Consider the following 27,600-nt stretch of genomic DNA (forward strand, 5'->3'; position numbering starts at 1 on the left):
GATGTTTGATAATGAAATATCTTTGAAATAATGAAATAATTTTTTCCGAGATCGAGAATAACAGATCTTATACTATTGTTCGACTTATTAAACAGTAAAATTTAAATTTATGTGGATAGAAATATTTGTTTTACTTTTTTTTCTTTTTTTTTTGTTTGTTTGTAATTTTTCTTCGCAATCGAAAAGTCACAGTCAGAGATTTATTGTACATACTGCGGGTCATTTTACCTTCGTACTCGCAGAAGTGAACACCTGCCTTGCGTGTCAGACATCCAGAATGGGCTGATCAGATTCGTTCTTCTACCACTTAACTATACCCCCTTCGAGAGTATACTACTTAAATCGGGTTTATCTAAAAATCTCAGTAGAGTTGAAAGAAACGGTATAAATGGTATTTTGTTATAAGATTAAACAAGATTTATCGATCGGTCACGAATAACACGTTCTACTTCTTTACTTCACTTCAATATTTATTTTACTTACATCACATTATATATGAGAATTGTATAAAATTAATAAAATATTTATATAATTCTAATTAATTTATATATAAAATATGTATGTAAATGTGTTGGAAAAATATCTAGTCTCGAATGGATTACTTATTTTAAAAATTATAATTTTGGTTAGTAACAAATTGGTCGTTTGTTGTTTTCTTTTTTCTAGTTTTTTTACCGGCATTTTTCCTAAATCATATAATTCTTGATTTCTAAAATAATTACGAAAATATTATTTATTTTTTTAATTTTTATTGTTAATTTTTAGTATACTTACTATTCTTATTTTTAAGAGAGATTTAACGTTTATGTTTATATTATTTTGTTTTTTATTTTGACGAAGCATAGATATAATAATACATGGTATCTGTTATTTATTAAAGAATCTTTTGATGTATAATTAATTTTATATTAATTAGTGTTAAATATATATATATATATATATATATATATATATAATTTTGTATAATTATATTATTATAGAATTATAAAATGTGAATCTACATGTATACAAGCTTGGTATTGTTTAAATTTAATTATTTGTCTCGATTTTATACTCTTTACTATTCAGTGTTAAAAAAATGATTACTTGATTCAAGAATTATTACATTAAAATGATTATAATATTAATTAAATTTAATATTTTTAAATTAACTAATATTTCTCAAATATGTTCTGAAAAATAAGTATTTGAAACAATGTTCACTAAATAAATAAAGAAGAATTTACTATGTCCCCCTAGAGTTAAAAAGTTGCAAATGAATGTAACTTTTACCAAAGAATACAGAAGTACATAAAAGCTCACAAGTCTACTTTTTTTCCTAGTCAGATTCATCTTAGCTACTACCGCGACCACCAGTGGGCGATAGTAGGTATTTAATGCGATGACGGTACAAACTATCAAAGAATATGAATAAGTGCGTTAAAGTATTCAAATAATTGTTAATTAATCGATGGAAATGTCTATTGTTGTTCAAAAGCACGGAGTATATGTCCGATGCACCATCCTCTTCGAAATCCACCGTTAGACTAGCTCATTGTCCTCTATAAAATTTACTTTTGTTGACTGTTGTTTATATGACTTTCCGTAAAAGGAAATTGTATTTATTACGAATATTATTCCCTTTACACGCATGCGCAACGTTTGGAAGGTCTTATAAACAACATTTAATAAAAGTACTTTCATAGAGGACAATGTCTCATTTCAACGGTGGATTTCAAAGCGGACGGTACATAGATCATCTATTCCGAGCTTTTTAACAACAATAGACACTTCTATTGATTAATTAACAATTATTTTAATACTTTAACGCACTTATTCATATTCTTTGATAGTTTGTACCGTCATCGCATTAAGTACCTACTATCGCCCACTGATGGTCGCGGTAGTAACTAAGATGAATCTGACTAGAAAAAAAAGTAGACTTGTGAGCTTTTATGTACTTCTGTATTCTTTATCGATACACTTACGATTATAAAATTTTCCTTACCATAAGATGATACGACTAATATGGTAAGACAGTTCTATATCAAATTTAACGTTTAAACCAGAAAAACGATTTGTAATATAGATGACGTTATTCGCATAAAAATTTTCTAATGTTCCTGATAATAATTTAAAACGATAGAATAGCGCAATGTGCGTGTTCACATTATTTCGTAATCAACAACGGTACGCATTCGAATTAAACGAAGTGAAAGAGTCATTTCACTTTTTAAACGAAAGTATTCTTTCATTAGAAAAATTCTTGATTCTGCACGTTAGAAAGATTATAATTAAATTTAAAAAACTCAAATATAATGAAATAAAAGAAACTGTGTAAATTTTTAAATTCATATTATCCTGATTACTAACATATACGTATAAATAATAATTTAACAACATAAAAAATGTGTTAAATTATTTACGTTAGAAACTATAAAACAAATATGTAGATATGTATACGTAACACGTTTATGGAACTATGGCGTAACGACATGCTCTATTTTTTAAATTAGTCATAAATTAAATTGTAAGTTATAAAAAGATCGATACATTTTCTTTATATTTGAGACTTGAGAAAAAAGTTTATCGTGTTAAACGAATATGAAATAAAGTTAAGCGTGAGAGAGTAAATCTAATCTAATTTCCTGCTTTGCGATGCGCTTTATTTTTCGTCAATTACGTCACGATGTTCAAAGTAAGTAGGTGAGAGCCCATGATGGTAGAGACGCGCCATGACAAGATGCTACCGAGTGAAAGCATGGGTCAGCGTAAAGGCCAGCTGGCAACATTCTAACTCAATATAGCCATACAAAACACCCATATACATATATATATATATATTACATATACATAACCAACACATAGAGACAATCACTTATTTGTACAGGTTATGCACTTAACGTATATATATATAAGTAATGTATTCCGCACGAAAAATATACGAGAGCACGGAAGTCGATTGAGAATCTGACCTAAGCAACTTGTGTATTTTTAATGTTATAGAAGTAACTAAGCAAGTTAGTTCGCTTAATGTTTGATAATATAAGCGATATATACGATGTAAATATTATTTCACGCGACAGGAGTGATTAAATATTGAAATAACGAGAAGATGGTAATTTTCGAACGTTAGCTTAACGATTCCGATGATGTGCAAACAATATTTGTTTTTTTATATTAATATCCATCAACATTTCAGCACTTAAACACTGTTCCTGTTATATTCGATTTGACGTGTTTTAAACTTTTCCTGGTATAATAGAAAGATATTTAAAAAAGGTTTAGTGAGATGGATACGATCATATATATATATATATATATCTTTTGTAATCACACATTACGTTTATTACAAACACATTTAAGCGTGGAACTTACAAAATAAGGTAAAAGCGAGTCATTATACCATATAGTGGAGCAGCAAAAATAGAAGAAGAAGGTATAGAAGAGTTGTAACGCTACAGCAAGCAACTGAATGTCTGCCTGGTTGCTTGCCTTCAGTCGTGAGAAACTTTTGCTTCGAAGAAATCTTCATCTTCTCGAAACTTCTTTCAACATTTGTTAATAAGAAAAAAAAGAAAGAGAAAGAGAGATATAGGAAAACAAAAGACACAATCATAAGATCTTGAATTAATATTTTGAGATTACGATCTAATGAGTTATTAAATGGAATAACAAATCGTTTAATAATTTAGAGTTATTAGATTAAAATTATTCATATATAATCATAATCATAATAATTAAGACAATAATTTACAAATCAAGTATATACCACCCGACTAATTACTATAAAGCATCTTTCTCTTATTTGTTAATTTCAACATCCGCGTGTGGAAAAAAATATCTGCGCGCTTTCTCATTCAAAACGCGGACGATATATAAGTGGACATATATATACATATATAACATATACTTGTATATATATATTATATATATATATATATTTATTTATTATATGTATAGAGATGTATACAAGGTAACCCTTGGATAAAGTCCGAACGAACGAATGGCGTCCCGGTTTTTGAAGGAGGCCGCTGGTTAACCTTTCGAAAGTGTTTTTTTTCTCTCTGTCCCTCTGTTACGCTCTTCCTCATTTTAGTCGTAAAAAAGGAAGGTTCCTGTGAAAGTTGCCTTCTGGCTACCAAACGTTTCCTCCTCCCTCTACCTCTTCTTTATCTTCTTTCTCTTTCTCTTTGTTTCTTTCTCTCGCACACACGTACATCGCATCTTCCTATCGAGGTGCTTCTATATATGTACTTACATATTTACGATGTGAGTATCGCGTTCAATGTGTTTACTTCTTTCCCTTCCTCTATCAATTCTTTCTGTCTTTTTTTACGACAACGATGTATATATATATATATATAAATATATTTGTGATGTGAGAGAGACACGAAAAGATGCTCACTTCAGTATGCGAGATTCCTTTTTCCCTCTGATTCGTTTTCTCCCCACTAACATTAAGATAGCATGTCAATGAGCGGTCGCTTTCGCTGGCGCATCGTTCGTAAATACGCTATCGTACCTTCTAGACGACTTACGTGATGTATCTTGCAATTACATAGATCGAAATTTTATATCGAATATGTATTTTTTATATTTTAAATTATTATCTTTGAACATTTATAGTATATATATATATATGTGCTTATAGGTATTTATATAATATATACAATTGCATCTTGCAATTATTTTCAAGATTGTTCGAAATATTTGTATTTGTTTCTCTTCAATGTATAGTGTGTATGTTATTTTGTTGAGAATTATTGAGATATATTATATGTATTTACTACATTATTGTTCCTTTTTTTCCATGCACTATATTCGATAAGTATTTTTTTTTTCAATTATGTGAAGATTTCATTTATATTTGCAATTAATGCAAGTAAAATAATACAGACTTGTAGTTATATATGCACATACGATAGCTATTTCTCATGATCAAGCGGTAATTTTCAAAGCATGTATAAGTAAGAAGAATAATATATATGTGTGTTTGTGTGTGTGTGTGTGAAAGATAGAGAGATAGAATCATCTCGAACAAAGGCGAGCAGTGAAAGTGTGCTCCTTCTGGACTCCTACAGCGTCTTTTGAGAAGACGATGGTGAGAATTTCCGTGCGTATAAATTCTCGTATAATATATAGGTACATACACTTCATGTATTTATACTACGTTTATACACAATACGGAAGTTCGTTTAAAATTCTCACTAACCTATCACCTTCCTGCATAAATTATGGGATATCTAAAAATTGTTTATACATGTACTTAAATATATATGTTTATAAACATAAAATGTACCGTAGATTAATGGCGGCGGAGTTCAAATTATGATCTAAGAATATAGATAATCTTTCTCTTTCCTTCTCTCTTTCTTCTTATCCTAATGATAAAAATGATAAGGAAAAAAGACAAAAGGTTAAAGGGGGTAGACGGATAAAAAAATCATTAGTCAAGGTAATTTATGTAAAAATACATAAAAAAGCTTTATTTCGCCACCGTTTTCTTGCAAAAAATAAGTATAAAAAACTCCTCGTAATCGTCGTCAATATCATCATCATTATCATCATTATCATGATCGTTTTCATCGTCATCATCATCATCGTCGTCGTCGTCATCATCATCATTATCATCGTCGTCATTATCTTCGTCGTCATTTTTATCAACATCATCATCATCATCGGCAGCAGCAACAGCAGCGAATGCTGCTGCAGTAATAGCAGCAGCAATGGCAGCAGCAGCGGCGGCGTCGTCGTCTTTATCGTCATCATCATCGTCGTCGTCGTCGTTGTTGTTGTTGTTGTTGTTGTTGTTGTTGTTGCATCATTAGCTATCATAGTATTCGTCGTCGTCATCATCACCATCAACATCGCGATCGTCATTATTATTATAAACGTTATGTTCGTATATTCGCGCGCATCTAAGAACATTATTATTATCGTATCGTCGTCGTGATGAGGATCGGCGCTCGTCGTATTACGCTCGTAATAAGAACTAAGCGTGGTGGGTGTAAAAGTGATTTGGTGAATGGAGAAGAGAGTTAGGGCCGGTTCGGCTGTCTTGTGACTAGTATGGGCCGGATCCTCCAGGTGGTCCGTAATTCGAGCTTGGTCCGCTTGGTCCGGTACCAACGATACCTCCCCCGATTCCACCACCTCCTGATCCGCCGTGTCCGTCACCGATACCACCTCCGATACCACCACCAATACCACCACCGATGCCGCCACCGATGCCACCACCGATTCCACCACCACCGCCACCACCACCACCTCCAGATGTAACTTCCTTCTGCAAAAAAGAAAAAGAAATTTCATTGAATCGATTATATTAATCTCAATTTGATCTCTCTTTGAATTATTTCATACACATACCTGAGTTTTGTACTTGATGAAGTATACTTCCGGTTTGCTTGGTTGCGTAGGGGCAATAGTAGGTAGACTGATTTCTGGTGCCTCCTCTGGTTTCTTGACAAGGACGTAGATAAGTGTCTTTTGTTCGTCTTGTTGTGGTAATGCTGGGATGACCGGTGCAGTTGGCGTAGGTGGAGTTGGTGCCTTGATGAAAATGATCTTGTAATGTTTCTGAGGTGGCGGGGGTGGTGCTATTGGCCTCGCAGGTCTATCCTCGGGCGCCTCAGGTGGTGGTACGTGAACGTAGATGTGCTTCTGGATGAGGGAACCTCCACCGAAGCCACCGCCGCCGCCGCCGCCACCACCACCACCACCAAATCCAGAACCGCCACCGAATCCACCTCCAAATCCAGAACCGCCACCGAAACCACCTCCTAGTCCTCCTCCTAGTCCTCCTCCTAATCCGCCTCCAAGACCGCCTCCTCCTAATCCTCCTAATCCACCCAATCCTCCTAATCCTCCTCCAAAACCACCACCACCGCCACCACCCCCACCGCTAGGGGCACCATAACTTCCGCTTGGTTGACTGTACGAGTAGCCGGCTTCTGGCCGTGCCATCGCCACGGCGGCGATCGTCAGGATCTGAAATTCCACATTGAGGATTCACTCTCGAGACCCTTTCTCTTCTCGAAAATCGTTTCTATCGATTACACGCGCTCGACCACGGAGTGAAAGTGGCAAACTAACGTTATATATTCAATACACTCCAACGTGAAACTACGAGAGTATCTTCTTTACTTATTTTTATTTTTATTTTTATTTTTATTTTTATTTTTCTCTGTTTTTTTTTTCTCTTTATTTTTTCTTCCACGAATTTACTCTCCATTCTCCTACTTTCTTTTTTATAAATTTCACCGTTCCTTCGAAAGCTTTTATACCAAAATGCATTTTAAACTATAAACACGTGCACGAAAAATGTAAAATATTTTGCTCGCAGTGAAATTCTCGAAGGTAGGTTGTTACATAAAAACGAGTATTACGCGTTTTTTCTAACTCTTTAAGATTTCAACAACGTACCAAATTAGAATGTGTTTTCCTATTTATCCCGCGCTTTCGAAAAAAAAAAGAAAAGAAAAAAAAAGAAGAACATTCTCGAAACGTAATCGAGAAAGCCTATACAAGTATTACTTTCTTGCATATATACGCGAAGAATTTTCACGAGGATTCTTCTATTTTTTTTAAAGATAAAAACATAAAATAAAATATTTATATCAAATAAGATTATTATGATTAGTTAACATCTTAACTGATAAAGATGGCCGACATGGAAAATTTGAAGAAAACTATATTTTTTCTCTTTCTATAAATCCATTTAAATTGTAGGTCGATGACCCCGTCATTTCTCTTCGATAAAAAAAGAAGAAAAACAAGAAGGAGAGTTTAACTTCACGAGATGCGTGAATGGAATGATACTTTTCGATTTCTCATTCATCCATAGACAGACATATTATTGGCAATTTAATTTTTTCGGAATAAAAAGAAAAAGAAGGGACAAAAGGGAGAGAGAGAGAGAGAGAAAGAAAAGAAAAGAAAAAAAATTGTGAAAGGAAAGCACTCGGTGAGATTCTGAGATTCTTCGTTAAATAATCGAATAAATCGAATTAGTTCCGAGTAATGGAACCGAGTGATAGATGTTACGTGATGGAAAAATTAAATGTAAGAGAGAGAAAAAGAGAGTGATAGATAGAGAGAGCAGGAAGTTGAGGATGGTAACTACTCACCATGAATGCCCTCATGATTGCTGCTGTTCCTTGATATGAGGACTGATGCTCCGTGGTTGTCTTGAGATCCCCTTTTATACGGGCCAGCTTGGACCCCACTCGTGTTGGGAACCATCACCTATGAGATGCGACGGAGCTATTGCGAATCTCTCTTTCTCTTTTTCTCTCTCTCTCTCTATCTCTTTCTCTTTCTCTTTCTCTTTTTCTCTCTTTCTGTTTCTTTCCTTGTCGTTTGCTGCCCCTTTCTCTTCCTCTTTCTTCGCAACTTTTCGCAACGTAAACTTACTTCCGATTCAAATTCATCATACTTCCGGTGAATAAATTACTTATTAAACGATTTTGATATCCTGGTAAATACGTTCGTATTATTCTATTCATTAACTCATTACATTTTTCTTATTTATTTCATTTTATGTTATTTTATTTTTGAAGGTGTCTTTTTCTTTTTTCTTTTTTTTTTTTAAATAGAAGTAAGTTTCTTTCTCTCATCGAATTGCACAATTTCTCGATAGTACCATCAAAGACATTGCTTAATTTAGAAAAGATTTCAAAATTCAAGACACTCTTCAATACGTGTGTTTAGGAAATGTTTATATAAATTATATATATTTATTTCATCAATATATTTATAGAGAAATCAAATCTTAATTATAATATATATATATATATTGAGAATCTACTCTATCCTTTTTATTTTTAAGAATAGGTTTTCCCATATTTTTTGCTATAGTGAATATATCGTATATATATAGTAAATAGATAAATAGATTTATTTATTTATTTTATTGGTCCAGTAAATAGACTTGGTTTTACAAAATAAATTAATTAATATAAATTTCATGTATATATGTATACAATATTAAATTTAATTAATAATTGTTAAAAAATACATTAACACAGTAACGTCCATAAAAATCTCATTTCTAATCTTAGTTACTTAATGATCGAAATAACTAACATTTTTCCATTTCTATCGAGTTCAATTCAAATAAAGTGGACGTAGCAGGAAGATACTGGTAACTGGAGACACAGGTAACAGAACGTTTCTTCAACGAAGCATGAAAACGTTGTTAACCAAGCCAAGATAGCTTTGTAAGTACCTGTTACATCAGTGATTTCAATAAAATAAGGGAATATGTAAATAAAAACAAAAATAAATCACGCATACTTCCTCATAATAATAATTAGTTATAATTATTATTGTTGTCTTTTTTTTTCTTTAATTCTCGACTAGACAGATAGATAGATAAATAGATAGATAGATGGATAGACGGTATTACGACGTTCATAGCATTCTCAGTGGCAAAAGTGGATCACCAGTCACGTTGCGTTTTCTTATGGCAGTAAGTTGCTGCGGCCGAGCAGCAACGAAACGTTAACCTTGCCCGGTGATAGTGTACCAAGGCACGTCACTCATACAAACATATTACTCTGTGTGTTTTAAAGAGGAAGAGAACGGAAGGGATATTTTGTTCTTTCTTTCGTTCTTTCGTTAGATCGTTTTCTGGAGACGACGCTACTAGCGCTAGCAACTAACTCTCATCGCAGTGTAGTCACGATTGCGAAATAGAGAGTATTCATCGGACAGCGTCTTGGATGCTCTCCACGTGAGAGGGAGAGAACGGACTCTCCAATTTCATTTGTCCCGAATATTAATGCCATCTCTTATATATTTCTGCCGAACACAGAATTGAACAAAAAAATATATTTTATAGTATATATAATTGTAATATATAAAATATATATTATAAAATCAGTTTGAAAAATTATTTTTATTTATAATTAGTACATTGTCATAATTATCGATACATATTTATATCTGTGTGTGTAGAATATTAGAAATATAAGAAAAAAATGTAGAATAAAAAATATAACTATATATAAGTGTGACTGGAGTCAAATAGTCGATTTTTAACAAAAGTTATATTTTCTTATCAATTAATCCAGATAATATTACGATAATTTGATACTAACGTAAACAATAAATAACATTATTTTTATATTATTATAAGAAAATAATACTAATAATTAGAATTGTTATAAAATTAAGTGAAGGTAAAACAGTAACATTAAATGCAAAATTGTAATTCATAATTTTAAATACGTTCAGTATTCAAATAGCTATCCAAAATTTTGTCCAAAAATATATTTACACCATTTTATAAAGATTTTCATTTCTTCAATTTTATCTAATGTAAAATCTATAAAATAATTGGTCAAGTTGACTTTTTTTCTCTCGTGTTTATTTTATGCATGTACGTAAACATTTCACTTTCACGTCATCGAATAAATGATTTTTATTTCGTATTACTCTCAAGTATACATTTAAATATCTTTTTTTAATAATTTATAATTTTCCGTATATAATATATATATAACTAATATTAATTGCTCTTGTTTTTTTTAAATGTCTTCTTTTATTACATTCATTAAAATGCGTGCACTCAATGCAGCTTTTCGTTCTATACTAAAATAAAAAAACATCTACATTTTTTAATTATTTTCATTTATTTTAATTTTCAAGTTAATCTCTCTCTTTTTATGTATATATATGTTATTATTATATGTATATTAATTATATATGAATTTATAGTATGACATAGTTTCTGAAAATACAATTCGCGACATCTATGTTTTAAAGTCGGTAAAGTATCGATCATTCACTGCAATGCACTGTCGGTAAAAAAGATGGTGAACTTATCTTTGGAGAATCCTTCGATTAATACACATCTTTCACGCCATCTAATGATTGTTTCGGGTTTACTGTATTATTAATATCATCGTTCTAGGTAACGTTGCGTGTGTCAACGAGAAACAGTTTACTTCAACGAACTGTGAAAGATAATATATTTTTATTAATAGTTAAACACTTTAACACTAACATTGATAATACGTTAGAAAAGTATATACGTGTGGGGTTATGTGTAATTAGTTATAAATAATCGAATCAACATAAAATAAAATTAGGACTTATCATCATTGAATCTCTTCCTACAATTAATATTTATTCCTAATAATCTAATTTCTAAACAAATAGAAGAGGTATATAGTATATAATCAAATCGTAGATTTTAATTGGTCTAAAATATTTTATACACAGATAATTCTTAGAATAGAGATGGCGGTAGATGCATAAAAGACGATTTATAAGAAACTGTGAATCATAATCACTGTGGAGAACAGCTCGAATACGTAAGTAGTAAATACTACTTACTTACTTACTTACGTTAGTGTATTTAAGTTCGGTTGGCCTCGGTATTAATCGGAAAGTATCGTTTTCCACGAGGATTAACATTTCTTAGTGTGGCAACTTTTGAAAAAGCTTACCGAGTAATAGACAGAACAGACTACTCTAAAAGAAGATAATGGGACTTTTATCTGAGGGAAGTCCACTTAATTGGGAAGAAACGAAAAAATTGTCCGATCATGTTAGGAAACATGGGATAATACAATTCATTAATTTATATAAAAAACTCAGAGACAGGCAAGGTGATGTGCTTAAGTGGGGCGATGAGGTACGCAAAATCAATTCTTAGAACCTTTTTCTTTTTTTACTATTATTTCTGTTGCTATCTAATTCAAACATACTTCGAATACTTTTAATAGTTAACATTTTTGCTTTGTCATTCTTCATCTGTTAACTCATTATTATTTTCCTTCTATCTTCTTCATGAGTAATTATTTGTAAAGTTATCTTGTAAAAAAATCGCGATGATGTGACATTAATTATTTTCATTATTATTATACGATTATTCGATAAGAATCTTTAATAAAGACAGCAATGCCAATTATTTGCAATTTTTTACTTTTTTCGTGATATTGAAAAATGCGATCTGACATTTAGATTACATGAAATGTATTAAATTGTATCATATTTTTTAACTTTATTATTTGAGTTAAATTACCAAGCTAATAGAGATAACATGTGATATAGATTGCACAAAGTGATGGCACTATGATGTTGTACAATCATGTTCTGTAATAAAAATGAATTTTATGAAATAACTTTGATGAGAAGGAATACTTGTCATTAATCACACTTTTGAATTTAATCATATTGTGTAATAATATTTTATAATATTATCACAAACTTAATGTTTACATTCTATAAGAATCATCAAATTATTCATATATAGTTAATTTTAATCAATAGTTATTTATTGATTATAGTCAAAATTAATTATATTTTATACAGGTAGAATATGTATTAGTTAAAATTGATGACACAGCAAAAACAGCAAAGCTTAGTTTAAGAGCGGAAGAAATATTAAAAATTTTAAATGAAAAAGAACAGAAAGATCCATTGTAAGTACTATCTTTTTTTAATTATCGATTAATCAAAAATTTCGATTAAATGTTTTATTGTTTTATTAAATAGAAATGTTAAATCATTGTGGCGACCAGAATATGGTGCATATATGATCGAAGGAACGCCAGGAAAACCATATGGAGGTTTATTAGCACATTTTAATGTTGTTGAAGCAAATATGCGTTATCGTAGACAGGAAGCGACAAAATTATTAAAACCTGGAGAAGTATTAATGTCATTGACCAATTTTCCAAGGTATTCGAATTAATGTCACAGTTAATCACATTTTAATTGCATAAAAAATGCATATATGCATTATATAAAATTATTTTAAAACTCTCCGAAATATATGAGCTGTGGAAGCGTATTGGCTGCACAGAGTGCCATATGCAATTAATTTATATATGCATATTAATTTATGCAATAAATACGTTACTCAAAATCATTAACATTTATCAATATTTTTAAATCGATTTAAATGCAAACTCTTAAATATTTAAAAATAAGAACGAATAGATTTATTCCACTTCATAAGAGAACAGCTTATATATTTATTTATATATTCAATTTATATATTTTTATATCTATGCAATATATATACTTTAGGCTAGGAGCATCAGATTTTACAGACCCTCCAGCTGTGCCCACGCCAAATGCTGGTGCCTCCAGAAGTTTGTTCTTTCCAGACGAAGCAATATTCCCTGGACACCCACGTTTCAAAACATTAACAAAAAATATTAGAGAACGTCGAGGAGAAAAAGTTTCTATAAACATTCCTAGTGTGTATTTTGATAAATTTTATCTTGATAGATATATGAATTTTTTTTTATATTATCATGGGGAAATGTATTATTTAAAGTATTTATTTAAAGTATTTTTTTTATAGTTTTCAAAGATACAAATGTTCCTTCTCCGTTTAAAGAAGATTTCATAAATCAAGACAACGATGGATCCAGTAATAAAGCAGCAAAGGTAGATCATGTTTATATGGATGCTATGGGCTTTGGAATGGGATGCTGTTGTTTACAGCTTACTTTCCAAGCTTGTAATATAGATGAAGGACGAACGTTATATGATCAACTAACTCCGTTATGTCCAATCATGGTTAGTAATCCAATGTCATTAGTTAATGTATTTTCAAATAAAAGAATTTTGAGTTAGAATACTTGTTCGTGCATGCTTTACAGACATTTGTTTAACATTCGACAGTTGGCTTTAACTGCTGCTAGCCCATTTTATCGTGGATATATAACAGATGTTGATTGTCGATGGAATGTCATTTCTTGCTCAGTTGACTGCAGAACACAAGAAGAACGTGGTTTGAAACCTTTGAAAGAAAATCAATTCAGAATTCACAAATCTAGATATGATTCTATCGATTCGTACCTCAGTGAACAAGGAGATAAATATAATGATGTTCCACTGATATATGATACTGAGATATACAAGCAATTACTTGATAATGGTATTGATAGGTTACTTGCTCAACATATAGCTCATCTGTTTATTAGGGATTCTGTATCTTTATTTTCGGAAAAAATACATCAAAATGATTTAGAAGATACTGATCATTTTGAAGTAAGTAAATGACATTAATCAATTACTCAAAAATCTTCATGTTTCTTTAGTTTTTAATATTACATAAATAACTTTATAGAATATTCAATCAACCAATTGGCAAACAATGCGATTCAAACCACCACCTCCATATTCTTCAATAGGATGGCGTGTTGAATTTCGACCATGCGAAGTACAAATAACAGATTTCGAAAATGCAGCTATTGTTTGTTTTATCGTACTGTTGACGAGAGTTATACTCAGTTACAAATTAAATTTACTTATACCAATTAGTAAAGTTGATCAAAACATGGCTAAAGCACAAAAAAGGAATGCTGTTAAAAATGAAAAGTTTTGGTTTCGTAAAGATATAACATCAAATACTGCAAAAAAAGAAAATATAGAAGAGGAGTACGATGAATTTACTATTAATGAAATTATTAATGGCAAGGTACTTAATTCAATAAAATTATTAAGTTCAATGCTAAGATTTTATGTAAAATAAGTATATATTTACAGAATGGCGTTTTTCCTGGATTAATACCATTAGTTAATTCTTATCTTGCTAATATGGATGTAGATGCCGATACACATTGTACAGTACAAAGATATATGAAATTAATTCAAAGACGTGCATCTGGCGAACTTCTAACAACAGCTGCATGGCTTCGAAAAGAAGTAACATCACATCCAGAATACAAGTTAGTTATTTTAATTTTTTTATTATTTTTATTATCGAAGTAATAATACTATTAACACTTTGTATAAAAATTATACAATATATTAATGCTAAATCTATATCTATGATACAGACATGATTCTGTCATAACACAACGTATCAACTACGACTTAATGAAAAAGATAGATAGTATTGTATCCAATGAAGTTTCTTGCCCAGAATTACTTGGACCATGCATAGCATCTAAAACAACTGAAACAATACCGCCAGCTGTTGCTAAAGCAGAAAAATGCCCGAACATGGATTGTTAATAATAGTATTTTTACTATGATCCAATTTCTTGCAGGTATAATTATAAACTTTATAATTTATTTTATTCTAGATATACGTTGTACGTATGTTACTTAATGTCTATATTTAAAAAAAAAGGAAAAAACAGATTTGCTTTTAATGCTTTGGAATTTTGTTTTGTTTATATTTATATTATTATAATTTACATTCCATAAAATGTATTGAAAGTTTTAAGAAAATAATTGAAATATATATTATCAGTATTTTTAAATGAAACAAGTTTCTCTGTATAATTAAATATGTACTGTTACATTTTCTTTCTTTTTTTCTTATGCAATAAGAAAGTGGTGCTGAATAAACATAACAAAATAAGATTTTTTAAATTAACATAAATTTTCAAGAATTCTTATGATATATAGTTGTACCGCAAAATATTGAATATTCAATAAAAAGTACTTGTTAATTATTAGATGTTTTATATACATATATATTTTAACAGAAACATGATTAAAAATCTTGAAAATTATTGAATTAATCTTTTTTTGTTAAGCTTAAATCCAAGTTTTTGTTAACATTTGGAAATTTCAAATCAGTATTCTTTAAATTTTCTGTAATCCATTGATTTGCTTGATTTTCTAATTCTGGTGTAAAAAGGTCCTTCCAACCACCACTTAATCCTCGTCTGACAAAAGATTCTTTTTCTAATATATTACATTCTTTTAATTCTGATAAATTAACCATTGGGTTTTTACGGAAATTTTTAATATTCAAATACGTTGCAAGTTCATTTATTTCATCATCGCTATATTCTTTACCCAAGAATTTTGCAATTTTCTTAATAGCTTTCGGTAAATTCTAAACAAAAATAGTAAATATATATTAAATATTATATTATATTACATAATAAAATAAAACAAAGTAAATATTTTTACAATATCATATACATACTTCATACATTTCTTCATAAAACATAAACAAAACATTAGGGTGATCTTTCAATGCCCAAGCTTCTTTTATATGTTCCCAATATGGACTCCATGGAGCTATAAATTTATGAAAAATTCTATTAGTTATATGATACCAATTAATTCATTGGAAAGATAATATTTTTATATAAGCGATACCTACTTTGATTATTTTGGAAATAATTCCAAAATTGTTCGAATGTTCCTAGGTATCCCTGTGTTTTTATATCCTTATTCAAATGATACCACGACACACCTACATCCTTAGGATTTCTTGCCACATAAATTATCTAAAAATAAAAATAAAATTTTTATTTTATACGATATATAATAGATATATTTGAAGATGTTGAATCGAATAGAAGAAAAAAATTAAAAAAAAAAAAAACTATCTTACTTTGGAACCAGATTCCAAAACAGTGGGTAATAAACTAAATGGAAAGTGTGTCTTAATAAATCTACGTGAAGACATTTCTTCAAAAACTTCATATCCAGGTTTTGCTAATGATCTGCATAATTCTTTTTTAGCTAAATCACCTTTATTCATTTCTATAAATTCATTTGTAACCTCAGGGTGTTGGAATAAGCTAAATCTATAATATAAAATTCAAATATAAATTATTGTACGAATATACATATGTTTATATATATATATATATTTATGCAGTTTTAATAAGAAAGATAGATTTCAGAAAATTTTTTTTTATTTAATATAAACAGACATTCATTCTTACTCTAAAAATGGAAATCTTTCAGAAAGATATTTAGTTTTAGCTGTATCATAATCCAAATTGTTACTTATCAACCAAACCAGCTCTTGAGTTAACGTAGTTCCTATAGTTAAGATAAGAAAATTATCAGCAATGAGAAGATGAGAGACGCAAAATTATCGTTTACTAGGATGGAACTTGATAAAGAAAAAAACCAAAGATCCATATTATATTAAATGATTATATAATATTTCATTTAATTCGATCTATATAGAATAATAAATATATATATATAAAATATACAGGGTATTTCAAAATATGCGGACGTAACTTCAGGGATGCTTACAGTACGTTAAAATGAGAATAACAATTCATATAATCATTTGTTCGATATGATTTTATTTCTGAATGATAGTTGTTTTTGTCTTTCAGTAATTCATTCATATAAAATTTACTAACGGCTTGCTTCAATTATCATTAGTTACAAGTAAGCTTCTATCTCAAGTATGACTTTCTTGTCTGTTATGTAAATACTATTTTTTTATAAGATATTGGAAATTATATTATGCATTAATGACTGCATTTTCAAGTATTTTTTCGTACATATCTTATCAGCGTATTTTACGTCCAGAAATAAAACAAAAGTGTTTTATAAAGATAAGTCATTTGAAGGTACATAAAAATCGAAATTACAAGAATTAAAAAAAAATAAATTTAGATATATAATCACGAAAATACCAGTATGAATTTGATATTTATGTTCTGCAATTTAATTAAATGTACAAGTGATTTAAAAAATATATTATGCTATGATGGAACATCTAGATAACAAAAATACAAAAATAAAAACACATCTTTCAATATGCAACCGTTAGGTATTTCCCATTGGGGAAAAGGGGAAAATTATATCGTAAAATTCAAGTCTTAAAAATTAGTAAAAATACTATAGCGCGAACATCATATAAAAATATATATATATATAAATGAAGATATAATTAATTTTATTCGTCAAAGTAGACATCCGCGAATTTTAAATGTTCGCGATTAGCGTAACATTATTAGAAAAATTAAAAAAGAATCATAGATAAGTGCTCCACAAATAGCAATAATGCTATAAGGAAGAAAGTGGTATCACTGTACATCCGGAAAACATGCGAAAAGTGTTGCGTGTAGAAAATTACAATGGGCGGATAGCCAGGAGAAAACCGTATATTAATGTAATAAACAGGAAAAAGAGACTTCGGTTTGTTAAAACTTTCATTTCTAAAGAAAATAGTAGGTGGAATAATATTATTTTTCCGATGAAAGCAAATTTTATGTTTATGGAGATGATGGGAGTATGAGAGTATGGAAAAATACAGAACATAAATATTAAATCTATTCTAGTGTCTGAATATTTTTGTGATTAACTGTATATTTATCTCGTTAAATAAATAAAAGTTGATATAAGTGATAGGAGAGAAATGTAAACGGTTTCTGTAATATTCCTTGCGAAATTCGAAATGCGTTTAATTGATGTGTCCCGTTAAACCAAGTGTAAGCAAACCAAGTTTAAGAAATCGTAAATTTATTTAAAAAGACACACACATATACAAAAATAAATAGTTATTTACCTGATCTTGGATATGTAATTACCCAAATATCACTAGATCTTGCTTTAAAATTATAAAATCCTTCCCCTTGTTCTGTATATTTATATGGAAAGAAATATTTTTTCGGGCCAACCAACACCCAACCGGTTCTTTCACCTTTGAATAATTGTAACATTTCTTTTGTTTTTTCTGGATTTAAAAACTCGTATTTGGGTGGTGTTAATTTGTTCATTGTGTCAATTATTACTGTATAATATCTTCTTCAAAATTTCAAAACCAAATATACTAACAAAAACTCGTTAACTGTAACATATAACAATAACACTAGTTAACAGCCATTTTGCAGTTGACGTGTCGTATATCAATTATTACTTAGTTTCTTGTGTAAAATCGGAATTTGCTATTTAAATTTTGCTAGCACATCAGATTTTTAAGTTATTTAAATTTTTAGATATTTTATTAATCAGTAATGCCACTAAAATTTTCAAAAAATCTAATATTGTTTCTGGTTTAAAATGTTTCTTAGAGTATTGAAATACAGTGAAAGAAGTGTCACAGAGTCCCTCTACTCCTACTCCCATGCAGCACGTTCCGAGAAATATGAAACTTTAAACGCTTATATTTAAAAATACTATATTTTTTGAAATTGCTGAACAAAAAACGACCACAGTTTATGAATAATTTATTTAAAATTTATATAGGAGATATATAAATGCGTAGGATTTGTTATGATCTAGTAAACGTTCTGAAGTATAACTTTTTAAATAAAGATAACAATATATTTTTATGAAATGATATGAAAAGAAGAAGACTTTAAAGATAGGAAAACTACAAAGATAGAGAGATAGAATATATAGGTAAGGATATTAAGTATAGAGATAGAAAGATAGAACATAAAGAATGATATAGTATCTATAGTCGATCGATAGTTATTGCGAGATGGGTTCATGTATGGAAAAATGAGTGGGGATATGGCATATTTCTTAAATAATTATTAAAGAAATTAATGATTTAATTTCTAATTCAAAGATGCAAATAGAAATGTTAATTAATTTCAAAGTCTCATGTAAGTTATTAAGTTGTGCATATTTTCCTAGTTCCAGCCATTCAATAAATTGGCATTATTCAACGTTTGACTTAAAAACATCGCTTCTAGAAAGTATTCGTCGTAATGATGTTTAAATTTTAGCATTGCTCCTCGATAAAATTCTGGTCTTTTCAATGCAATTACTAATAAAAAAAGGTGCCGATGTCAAAAAACTTGAAGAGTTTTTAATGAATTTAACTTGAAACCTTTATTTATAATTACCGAATTTAACAAATACAAAAATAATGTACAGAAAACACCCGTACCTTATAATCGTACATGTTGATATAACCGGGGGGGGGGGGATCAAAATCAATTTAATACCCATTAAAGATAAGAATAATACAACATACATTTATTTCAAAATTACATATTTTTTAATATATTTGGAATATTACACAATTTCGATCTGATATTTTATTAGATGAAGATTTCAAACTCAAAGTTCTTTTATTGATTGTTGTTTATATAACTTTCCAAAGGAGGAAATTTATCTATTTATTATGAATATTATTCATGTTATACATATGTAGCCTTCAGAAAGTCATATAAACAAGAATCAATAAAAGAATTTTAAATAACTCTCATAGAGGACAATGAGCCAGTCTAACAGTGGATTTCGAAAAGAACGGTATGTAGAACTTATTCACCGTGTTTCTATAGATTATAATATACATTTTTTTCGATTAATAAACACAATCATTTAAGGTATATCGAACACTAATATTTAGGATTGTTTAAATTAAAATACATTTGTTTTAATGTTAATTCTGACCAGTGATAATTTTGCATTTGAAATTTCGATCTAATAAAATATCAGATCGAAATTGTGTAATATTCCAAGTATATTAATATATACATAATTTTGAAACAAATGTATTTTGTATTATTCTTATCTTGAATGGATATTAAATTGATTTTGATACTAAAGAACATTTAAATAATAAAAACAAAGAATAACCAATTATTAGACATGAAAAGACCGGGTATTCCCCCTGTTATATCAACATGTAAGATTATAAGGTACAGGCGTTTTTTGTACATTATTTTCGTATTTGTTTAATTCGCTTGTTATAAATAAAGCTTTCAAGTTAAACTCGTTAAATATATTACGTTTACCGGAAAGTTCTGTCCGATAGTGTTTAGTTCTTCGCCTCTAAAAATAAATCATTTTTTAAAAATGGCATTTACAAGTTGCCATCACGCTGGCAAGTAATCATAAGTAACGGTGGAAAGTATATTCTACAATAAATATTATTAATTGTATGAAAATTGTGTTATTTTCTTTCAATTCAAAAACGGACAGGACTTTCCGGTAGACCTAATATAATAAAAGTATATAAATGTTTGAAGGCGCCGATATAGTGATGGGTCGAATGTTTTTTCAAGATCATTGTTTTTGCGATATCAAGGTCATCATATTTTTTTTAAATGGGACTGCATATTTATACTAGAATATTCTTATAGCTTATAAAAAAACGAATTCAAGTGACTTAAAAAAAAAATTCGGCCCATCACTATATCGGCACCTTCGAACAGAATATTTTTGTCCTCAGACATTTTTTTCTATTGTACGAAATAAACGATATATTTTAGATGGTCGAATCAGGCGAAAGACCCTGTATACTGTGACCTTATAGGAAAAAACTGATTTTTCCATTAAATTCTGCAACTAAAAATTAAGTAAATCTACATATTTATTAGACGTGCCCCAGGATTTTATTAGATAATTAACTGTTTTTTCCACTAAATTCATCACCCCAAAATTAGCATAGATCGTATATTTCAAATTATTTACAGAAAAAAAATTGAAATTAATTGAGCAATGTAATTTTTGATATTCAATATTTTCGAAAATAAATGTCTGAACAAATTATACAAATATTATTAGTTTAATTTTGTACAGTAATACTCACTTTATATAATTATATTATTTGAGTAACTGTATGCTCCAATTAATATGCATACACGTTGCTTAATAAGATTGAAAATAAACGAAGAAATAATCTAAAGAACACGTGCGTCCGCTCGTCACAAGTTTAAATGATAAACTAGTGAGATATGGATTGCCATTAGACTTGGAAAATAAAGTTTGAGTAGGGATTTAGGCCAAATATAAAGCTTTCACCTTTAACGACTGTATAGTACACTTTCTCCATTAAATTATAATATATCAATAAAAAAATACATTATAATAGAGAATTATAAAAAAATGTTAGTATTTTTTTAAACACAATGATTAGATAGATAGAGATAGAGATGAAAAAAAAAAAGAAAGAAGTTGATATAAAGGATAAAATATATATTTATTAAATCGTCATCATCATCATTAACCATTTTTTGCTATAATAATACAGAATTATATAAATATGTGTTATATTCGTATAATTATAATTATGATATTATTAAGGTAACAGTCTTGTGTTCTCTTTTCTTTAAATCTTATAGTTTGCAGGAACTTCATTACTTTTTTATTTTTTAATATACTTAAAAATTTATTTAAAATAATCCGTCTTTTCGTGTTGCATTTCAATTAAGTATAAATATGCTCTTGGTTATAGCTGTTTTTGGCAAATACGTTATCTATGTGTTTCATCTAATTATGTAATCTGAACAACTTAATCATAAAAAGAAGATTAATGATGAAGTTAAACTATATTATTATAAGATTGAAAAAAAAATATTGAAAGCTTTTAAAAATAATTGTTACCAACTATTTTTGTTATTTTTTTTTCTTCCAAGTTGTTATTTCCTTTGCAACAACAAAGAAAATTTCTTTCTAAAATTACATTTTCGTTTATTATATAAGTAAGTATATAGGTCAATTTATTTAGAAATTTATCAATTTTTGTAACAAAAAAATATTTAGACCTAATACGCGATTCCATAACTTAATGGTCTATATTTACTCAACAATATTATTAATTCATAAGATAACTCTTGTTACGTTTAATTATTAAAATTGTACTAAATGTTTGAAAATTTAAAATATTTATATTAATTTTTGTATAATTATACTATTCTTCATATAAAAAAGCAGTTAAAAAACTTTGTAAAATAATCGTAACAACATTAACAACCAAATAATATCTGTTATAATTTACTTTTCTTAAATATTACTGTTCTTTTTGTGGGTTTGAGGAACTTTTTATATCTTCCCATATAGGCTGTCTTGCAATCTTTCGAAGTTCTAAACTCCGTGAAGCACACGGAGTTTCAAAGCAGTCACTCATCCAAGTACTAACTGTGCTTAACTTTAGTAATTTTATGGAAACAACTTTTTTCAATGAAATGAGACTATTGACTTAAATCTTTTAAATTTCAAATTATTTAAAATTGACGGCTTTCTAAATAACTTATCTTAATTATTATCATTTTCTACAAATTACTAAGTTGTACTTATCAATTACAGTAGACTCCCGTATACTGTAAAATGTTACCAATTATACTGTAACCATGTGATATGGTTAATATGTTAGTTATGTTACTCGTATATAAATTCGAGTTATAGGAAATTTTTAATTAATTGTTATTGGTTGAATGTATTTTGTCGCACAAAGCATATTTGCAAGAGGGGAGCAAAATTGATAAGACACCAATTGTTTTTAATTCTACAAGGTAGCAGGAGTTCATCAGAACCATATATTGTGCAAGCAATATGACCCAATAAATTTAACTGTTTCAAAGATAACAATGTGTGTAAAACTTCTCTATTTGCTTGGTTTTCCTCTTTTTAGTAGGTTTATCCCCAATTTTTCTGCTAGTGTCTGTATCATGATCTTGATCGCATTTTACACATATCTATGGTCTGGAACTAGGACCATGATGTGTTTGTGCTCTTGCCATCATTACTCTCACTCATTTTACAGTATAGAATCTATTTATATTTCACTCTGATTTTTGTTGAATCAGTTTTTTCCGTTTGTTTTCATCATAAGGCATAATAAAGCACTTATAAGGCATTTTCTTACATTGTTGACAAATGTAATGCTCAATTAATTTAAAATTTAATTTTTAAATGTGAGGAATTCTCGTAGACAAGAAATTATTGTATAAATTCACACGTATTTGGAAGATATATAAATAAAAAGAAGATAAGAAAAAAACATTAAAAAAATTATAAAAAAAAAATTAAAAACGATCCGATGTAAGAACGTTTTGGATCACAGTACTTTCTTCTTGTTTAATATCATACGCATTCTCAGTCAATAATCCATATAACTGGTTCCTTTTATCCAAATTTCTTATCGTATCATTATTTTGTATATTTTCATTATATACATATTGACTATTGTTCTGTTGATTAATATTATTTTTTTCAATAATAATATCTTTAGGTATCACATTAGTATCAGTCTCTTTAGAAATTAAGGATTCGTTATTCTTAACTGCAATCATAGTTGTGTCAGGAGTAACTTCATCATTAATATTTTTTGTATATATAGTTCTTTCCTTTTTGTTTAAAAGATCTTTCAACTCAGGATTGCTTAAAAAGATTTTACACCGTTTAGTATGCACTTTCATATTATCACGACGATTGAAAGAATTATTACAACCAGGGCAGTGGTATCTAAAATAAGTAACAATTAAAATATAATTATTATTATACATCGGTTTACAATTTGTTAAAGAACAAAAAAAATATTATCTTTTCATTATACTTACTTTATATTACTATGTACTGCCTTATGTGTATCAAGATGCGACTTTTGGGCAAAAGATTTACTGCAAATTTCACATTTATATTTTCTAATGCCTTTGTGTTTTAAGATATGGTCATTTAATATATTTCTACTTTTATATACTTTAGAACATAAATGGCATTTATATTTAGCAGGTGAGTGAACCTATAAAATAAAAATTAAAAAATGATTCGTAAATTTTAAATTGTTACCATTAAAATTAATAATTTAAGTAATTAATGAAATAACTAGACGTTTTAAGGAAAGCCTATATAAGAAAATTTTATTATACACTTCAACTAATTGTTTTATATTCATAAAACAGCGTTATGAATATAAAATAATAGCTAGTTATTTCATGAATAAACGGAGTTCATGTTTTAACAGTAACGTATATGTAAAATGTCCATATATTGTGTACACTTATATAGACATTTATTTAATAAAATAAATATATTTATAGAATAATGACTTACATTTTTATGATTCAACAATGTTTTCCTGGATTTTAAACTTTTGTTGCAAGTACGACATACATGTTGATCTGTATGAATATTCTTTATATGCCTTTCTAATGCCATTTCACTAGAAAAATACGCACAGCAAATTTTACAAATCACAAGATTATCTTTATTATGAGTAAGCATATGAGTTTGCAATCTCGCCTCTGATTTAAAATCTTTTTCGCGAACAGAGCAATGTATATCCTATAATTGATAATAAAAAAATTATAAAGAATTAGATAAATATAAATATATGTACAATGACTCTCAAAAATATTTGATCACCAAATATGACTAACTCATTTTAAATTTCATCATATACGATAAAACTCAATTACAGCAAATTAGTATTATTATTTCGACTACAGTAATGAATTTTTTTGTTTGATTTTTTGATACAGTACATTCTGTAATTAAGTTTTAATATATTTTATTAATATTTTTTTTATTTTAATTTTATCTCTACTTGCTTATGAATTGTTTTATGGGAATCCAATATTTGACATAAATTTACAAACCTTATGCTGGAATGAATGGACACTGCTATGAGTCTTTAAATGTTTTTCCAATTGAATTGCAGCATTATATCTTTTTCCACACTTTTCACACCCAAAAGGTTTGATTCCTAAATGACGTTTTCTAATGTGACAACGTACATTGGTTATAGTACCAGTTGCAAAATCACAAATCTTACATTTATATGGTTTCATATTTAAATGAGACCAAACATGAACCTAAAATTACGAATCATATGCATTTAGAGATATTTTAATTTCTTTTTCGAATATATTACTTTAATAAGTAATACTATCTAGTAAGAAATTACTTTCACTTATTTATTTAAAATAATCTAAAACTTAAATTCCATAAAATATATACCTTACATTTATCCAATCTACGAAACAATGATGAACAAATATTACATTTAATATTATTTTTATTATTAATCGTTAGATTTTTTTCGACAATTTCAGAATCAACAACTGTCATATCTTTTTCATAATATGTCTCAATTTCTTTTTTCTGCTCATCACTTATCAAATTAGATATTTTACTCAAATTTTTGTTTCTCTTATATCGTTCATTGAAATTTGTTTGAAGATGTTTAATTGTTTCTTGGATAATATTCATTTTGCAATTATTTTTTATTTCTTTTGTCGGTAATTGTACTTCATTAAATACTTCTGTTTGAAATTGTGCCATAAAAGATTTATTTTTTACAAAGTGAGAAGTAGTTTTGGATATATGAGTATAATTCATTGTTGAATTAGCAGTAATTTGTTCATTTGATTCTGCTTCGTCTCCAAGTGAAGGATTTGTATTTGATACAGTCTTATTCATTTCAGTTTTCATTATAGATGCCTCTTGTGATAATACGTCATTGGAAATCGAAACAAGTTGGTTTGATTCTGAAACTTGCATTTTATGTGATATAATATGATCAGAATTTCCTTTTTTCATACTAATCATATTACTTTTAATTAAAGAGCATTTTATGTTTTTGGCTTTCACTTCACACACACTTTTATTACTCGAATTGTTTTCATTCCTATCACGGATTCTATTGAATACTTTTTTTGCTCTATCTGTATGGATAGATTGATCATTATTGATACAGAATTCTTTGGGAGAGTCTTTAGTATTAGACATAGATGCTTTGATTTCATTTGAATCATTAGATTGTATTATTTTTGATTCATTTACATTTGTAGATCTTTCAAGATCAGTGTAATTAACTGAGGATTTATTGACACAAGTTCTTCGTTTTCTTTTTGTAATCGAAGGAGAACAGGTTGTCTTATAAGCAACACTTTTTGTTTCTCTTAATGATAATTTTCTTGATACTTTTTGTTGATTAGTTTCTTCAGTCGTTTTAGTTATTATTTCAGGAATGCTGGTAAATAATTCTTCACCCGAAAAAGAAGTTTTCACTGATTCTATAACGTTTTTGCAGTTCTTTTTAAGGAAGGATTTATTCATTTTATTTATATTTGATTGTATGGCCGTAATTAAACTATTATTTGATCTACATTTTCTAGAAGAAGGAACAGTATTTTCTTTGTCAAATTCGTCGTCATTTTTCATGTAAACTATGTTGACTTTATCGTTTACAATTTCATTTTGCTAAAAAAAAAAATAAATATTTATAATTGATTTTATTTAAAAACTAGTCTCGAAATATAATAAGTAAATTAAATATCTAACTTTAGATAAAAAGCGTTGTTGAATATCATGACAATATTCATAAAAATCGCACAAATATTCGATCTTTCCTATGCAAATTAGGCATACTGTATGTGGTAATCCATCATCTGGTTGAATCTGAAACATTTGAAAGAAACTTTAGTTAATTTTAAGTTATTATATCTTATTTTCAAATTAAGGTATGTTGCAAATTTTACCCTTTCTAATAAGTAATTAATGCTCAATAATAACTTCTATCTATTTTTTAATTTGGTATAAAAAAATTACAATCATAACTTATTGTTAACTGCACCCATTATATTTAATCATCAAAGTTCACATTAGCGAAAAAATATTTCGTTCACAATTGTTGGGTGCGCATCGTTCATACGATTAGCTTCAGCAGGAAGTATTCAGAGCTCAAAGCATTAATATGTACAATTTCATACAATGTAATTCATTTGTAAAATTGGAAAATTTATTATTTCATATAAAATGTCATTTTCTTTTGCAAATAATTGCAAGAGGCATATATAAAAAATGAACAAATATCTTAAACCCCAAAATATTACATCTTTATTACGACAGCCATGGAATTGAGAAACATTTTTATTGGCCAAAAAGAAAAAAAAAATAAGAAAAATATAGAAGAGTCACTATTTTCTACTTAGCATCGTTAAAAATATTCTTATTTATAACAATAATATTTTTACATTGGACTAAAGTACAACATATCCTTCTCAAAAAATAGTTCAAGTTATATAAACATTTTATAAAATAGAAATTATTTTGTATATATCACTGAAATAGTTTCGGAGAATTACTCTATATATATATATATACGTATCTTTCTTACAAGCGAAAAATGTGATACCATATTACACAAAGATACATATAGCTACTTCTTTATTTTTCTTTAAGAAACATTAA

General features: G+C 28.3%; 4 protein-coding genes across 6 annotated transcripts; 1 reads left to right on the plus strand and 3 right to left on the minus strand.

Annotated features, from left to right (window-relative positions):
• Window positions 1-5,830: 5,830 nt before the first annotated feature.
• LOC122520905 (glycine-rich cell wall structural protein 1-like) lies at window positions 5,831-8,138 on the minus strand. Its single transcript, XM_043641224.1, has 3 exons — window positions 8,112-8,138; window positions 6,352-6,972; window positions 5,831-6,268 (listed from the first exon to the last, which is right to left on the minus strand). The coding sequence occupies exons 1-3, from the start codon at window positions 8,124-8,126 to the stop codon at window positions 6,047-6,049; spliced, it is 858 nt and encodes a 285-aa protein (XP_043497159.1). The 5' UTR covers window positions 8,127-8,138; the 3' UTR covers window positions 5,831-6,046.
• A 2,737-nt stretch (window positions 8,139-10,875) lies between these two features.
• On the plus strand, window positions 10,876-15,074 carry LOC122520717 (glutamate--cysteine ligase catalytic subunit). 2 transcript variants are annotated; one of them, XM_043640940.1, is made up of 10 exons: window positions 10,876-11,303; window positions 11,398-11,626; window positions 12,307-12,416; window positions 12,490-12,675; window positions 13,027-13,199; window positions 13,307-13,524; window positions 13,630-13,998; window positions 14,078-14,428; window positions 14,497-14,678; window positions 14,790-15,074. In XM_043640940.1, the coding sequence occupies exons 2-10, from the start codon at window positions 11,477-11,479 to the stop codon at window positions 14,965-14,967; spliced, it is 1,917 nt and encodes a 638-aa protein (XP_043496875.1). In that variant the 5' UTR covers window positions 10,876-11,303; window positions 11,398-11,476; the 3' UTR covers window positions 14,968-15,074. The 2 variants fall into 2 exon arrangements, with proteins under 2 accessions (XP_043496875.1, XP_043496874.1); XM_043640939.1 differs by having other exon boundaries at window positions 10,876-11,626.
• A 157-nt stretch (window positions 15,075-15,231) lies between these two features.
• Window positions 15,232-18,884, minus strand: LOC122520720 (sulfotransferase 4A1-like). Its single transcript, XM_043640945.1, has 6 exons — window positions 18,236-18,884; window positions 16,647-16,746; window positions 16,310-16,505; window positions 16,076-16,202; window positions 15,896-15,990; window positions 15,232-15,802 (listed from the first exon to the last, which is right to left on the minus strand). Exons 1-6 carry the CDS (start codon window positions 18,444-18,446, stop codon window positions 15,479-15,481), a joined length of 1,053 nt encoding a protein of 350 aa, XP_043496880.1. The 5' UTR covers window positions 18,447-18,884; the 3' UTR covers window positions 15,232-15,478.
• Window positions 18,885-21,812: 2,928 nt separating this feature from the next.
• Window positions 21,813-27,519, minus strand: LOC122520718 (zinc finger protein 2 homolog). Of its 2 annotated transcripts, XM_043640943.1 has the most exons (7): window positions 26,889-27,519; window positions 26,692-26,808; window positions 25,366-26,610; window positions 25,005-25,220; window positions 24,460-24,690; window positions 23,967-24,148; window positions 21,813-23,871 (listed from the first exon to the last, which is right to left on the minus strand). In XM_043640943.1, exons 3-7 carry the CDS (start codon window positions 26,569-26,571, stop codon window positions 23,433-23,435), a joined length of 2,274 nt encoding a protein of 757 aa, XP_043496878.1. In that variant the 5' UTR covers window positions 26,572-26,610; window positions 26,692-26,808; window positions 26,889-27,519; the 3' UTR covers window positions 21,813-23,432. The 2 variants fall into 2 exon arrangements, with proteins under 2 accessions (XP_043496878.1, XP_043496876.1); XM_043640941.1 differs by lacking the exon at window positions 26,889-27,519 and having other exon boundaries at window positions 26,692-26,827.
• Between the last annotated feature and the right edge of the window lie 81 nt (window positions 27,520-27,600).

Source organism: Polistes fuscatus, unplaced genomic scaffold (assembly GCF_010416935.1).
Source record: "Polistes fuscatus isolate 324 unplaced genomic scaffold, CU_Pfus_HIC Scaffold4, whole genome shotgun sequence".
Classification (NCBI taxonomy): Eukaryota; Metazoa; Arthropoda; class Insecta; order Hymenoptera; family Vespidae; genus Polistes; species Polistes fuscatus.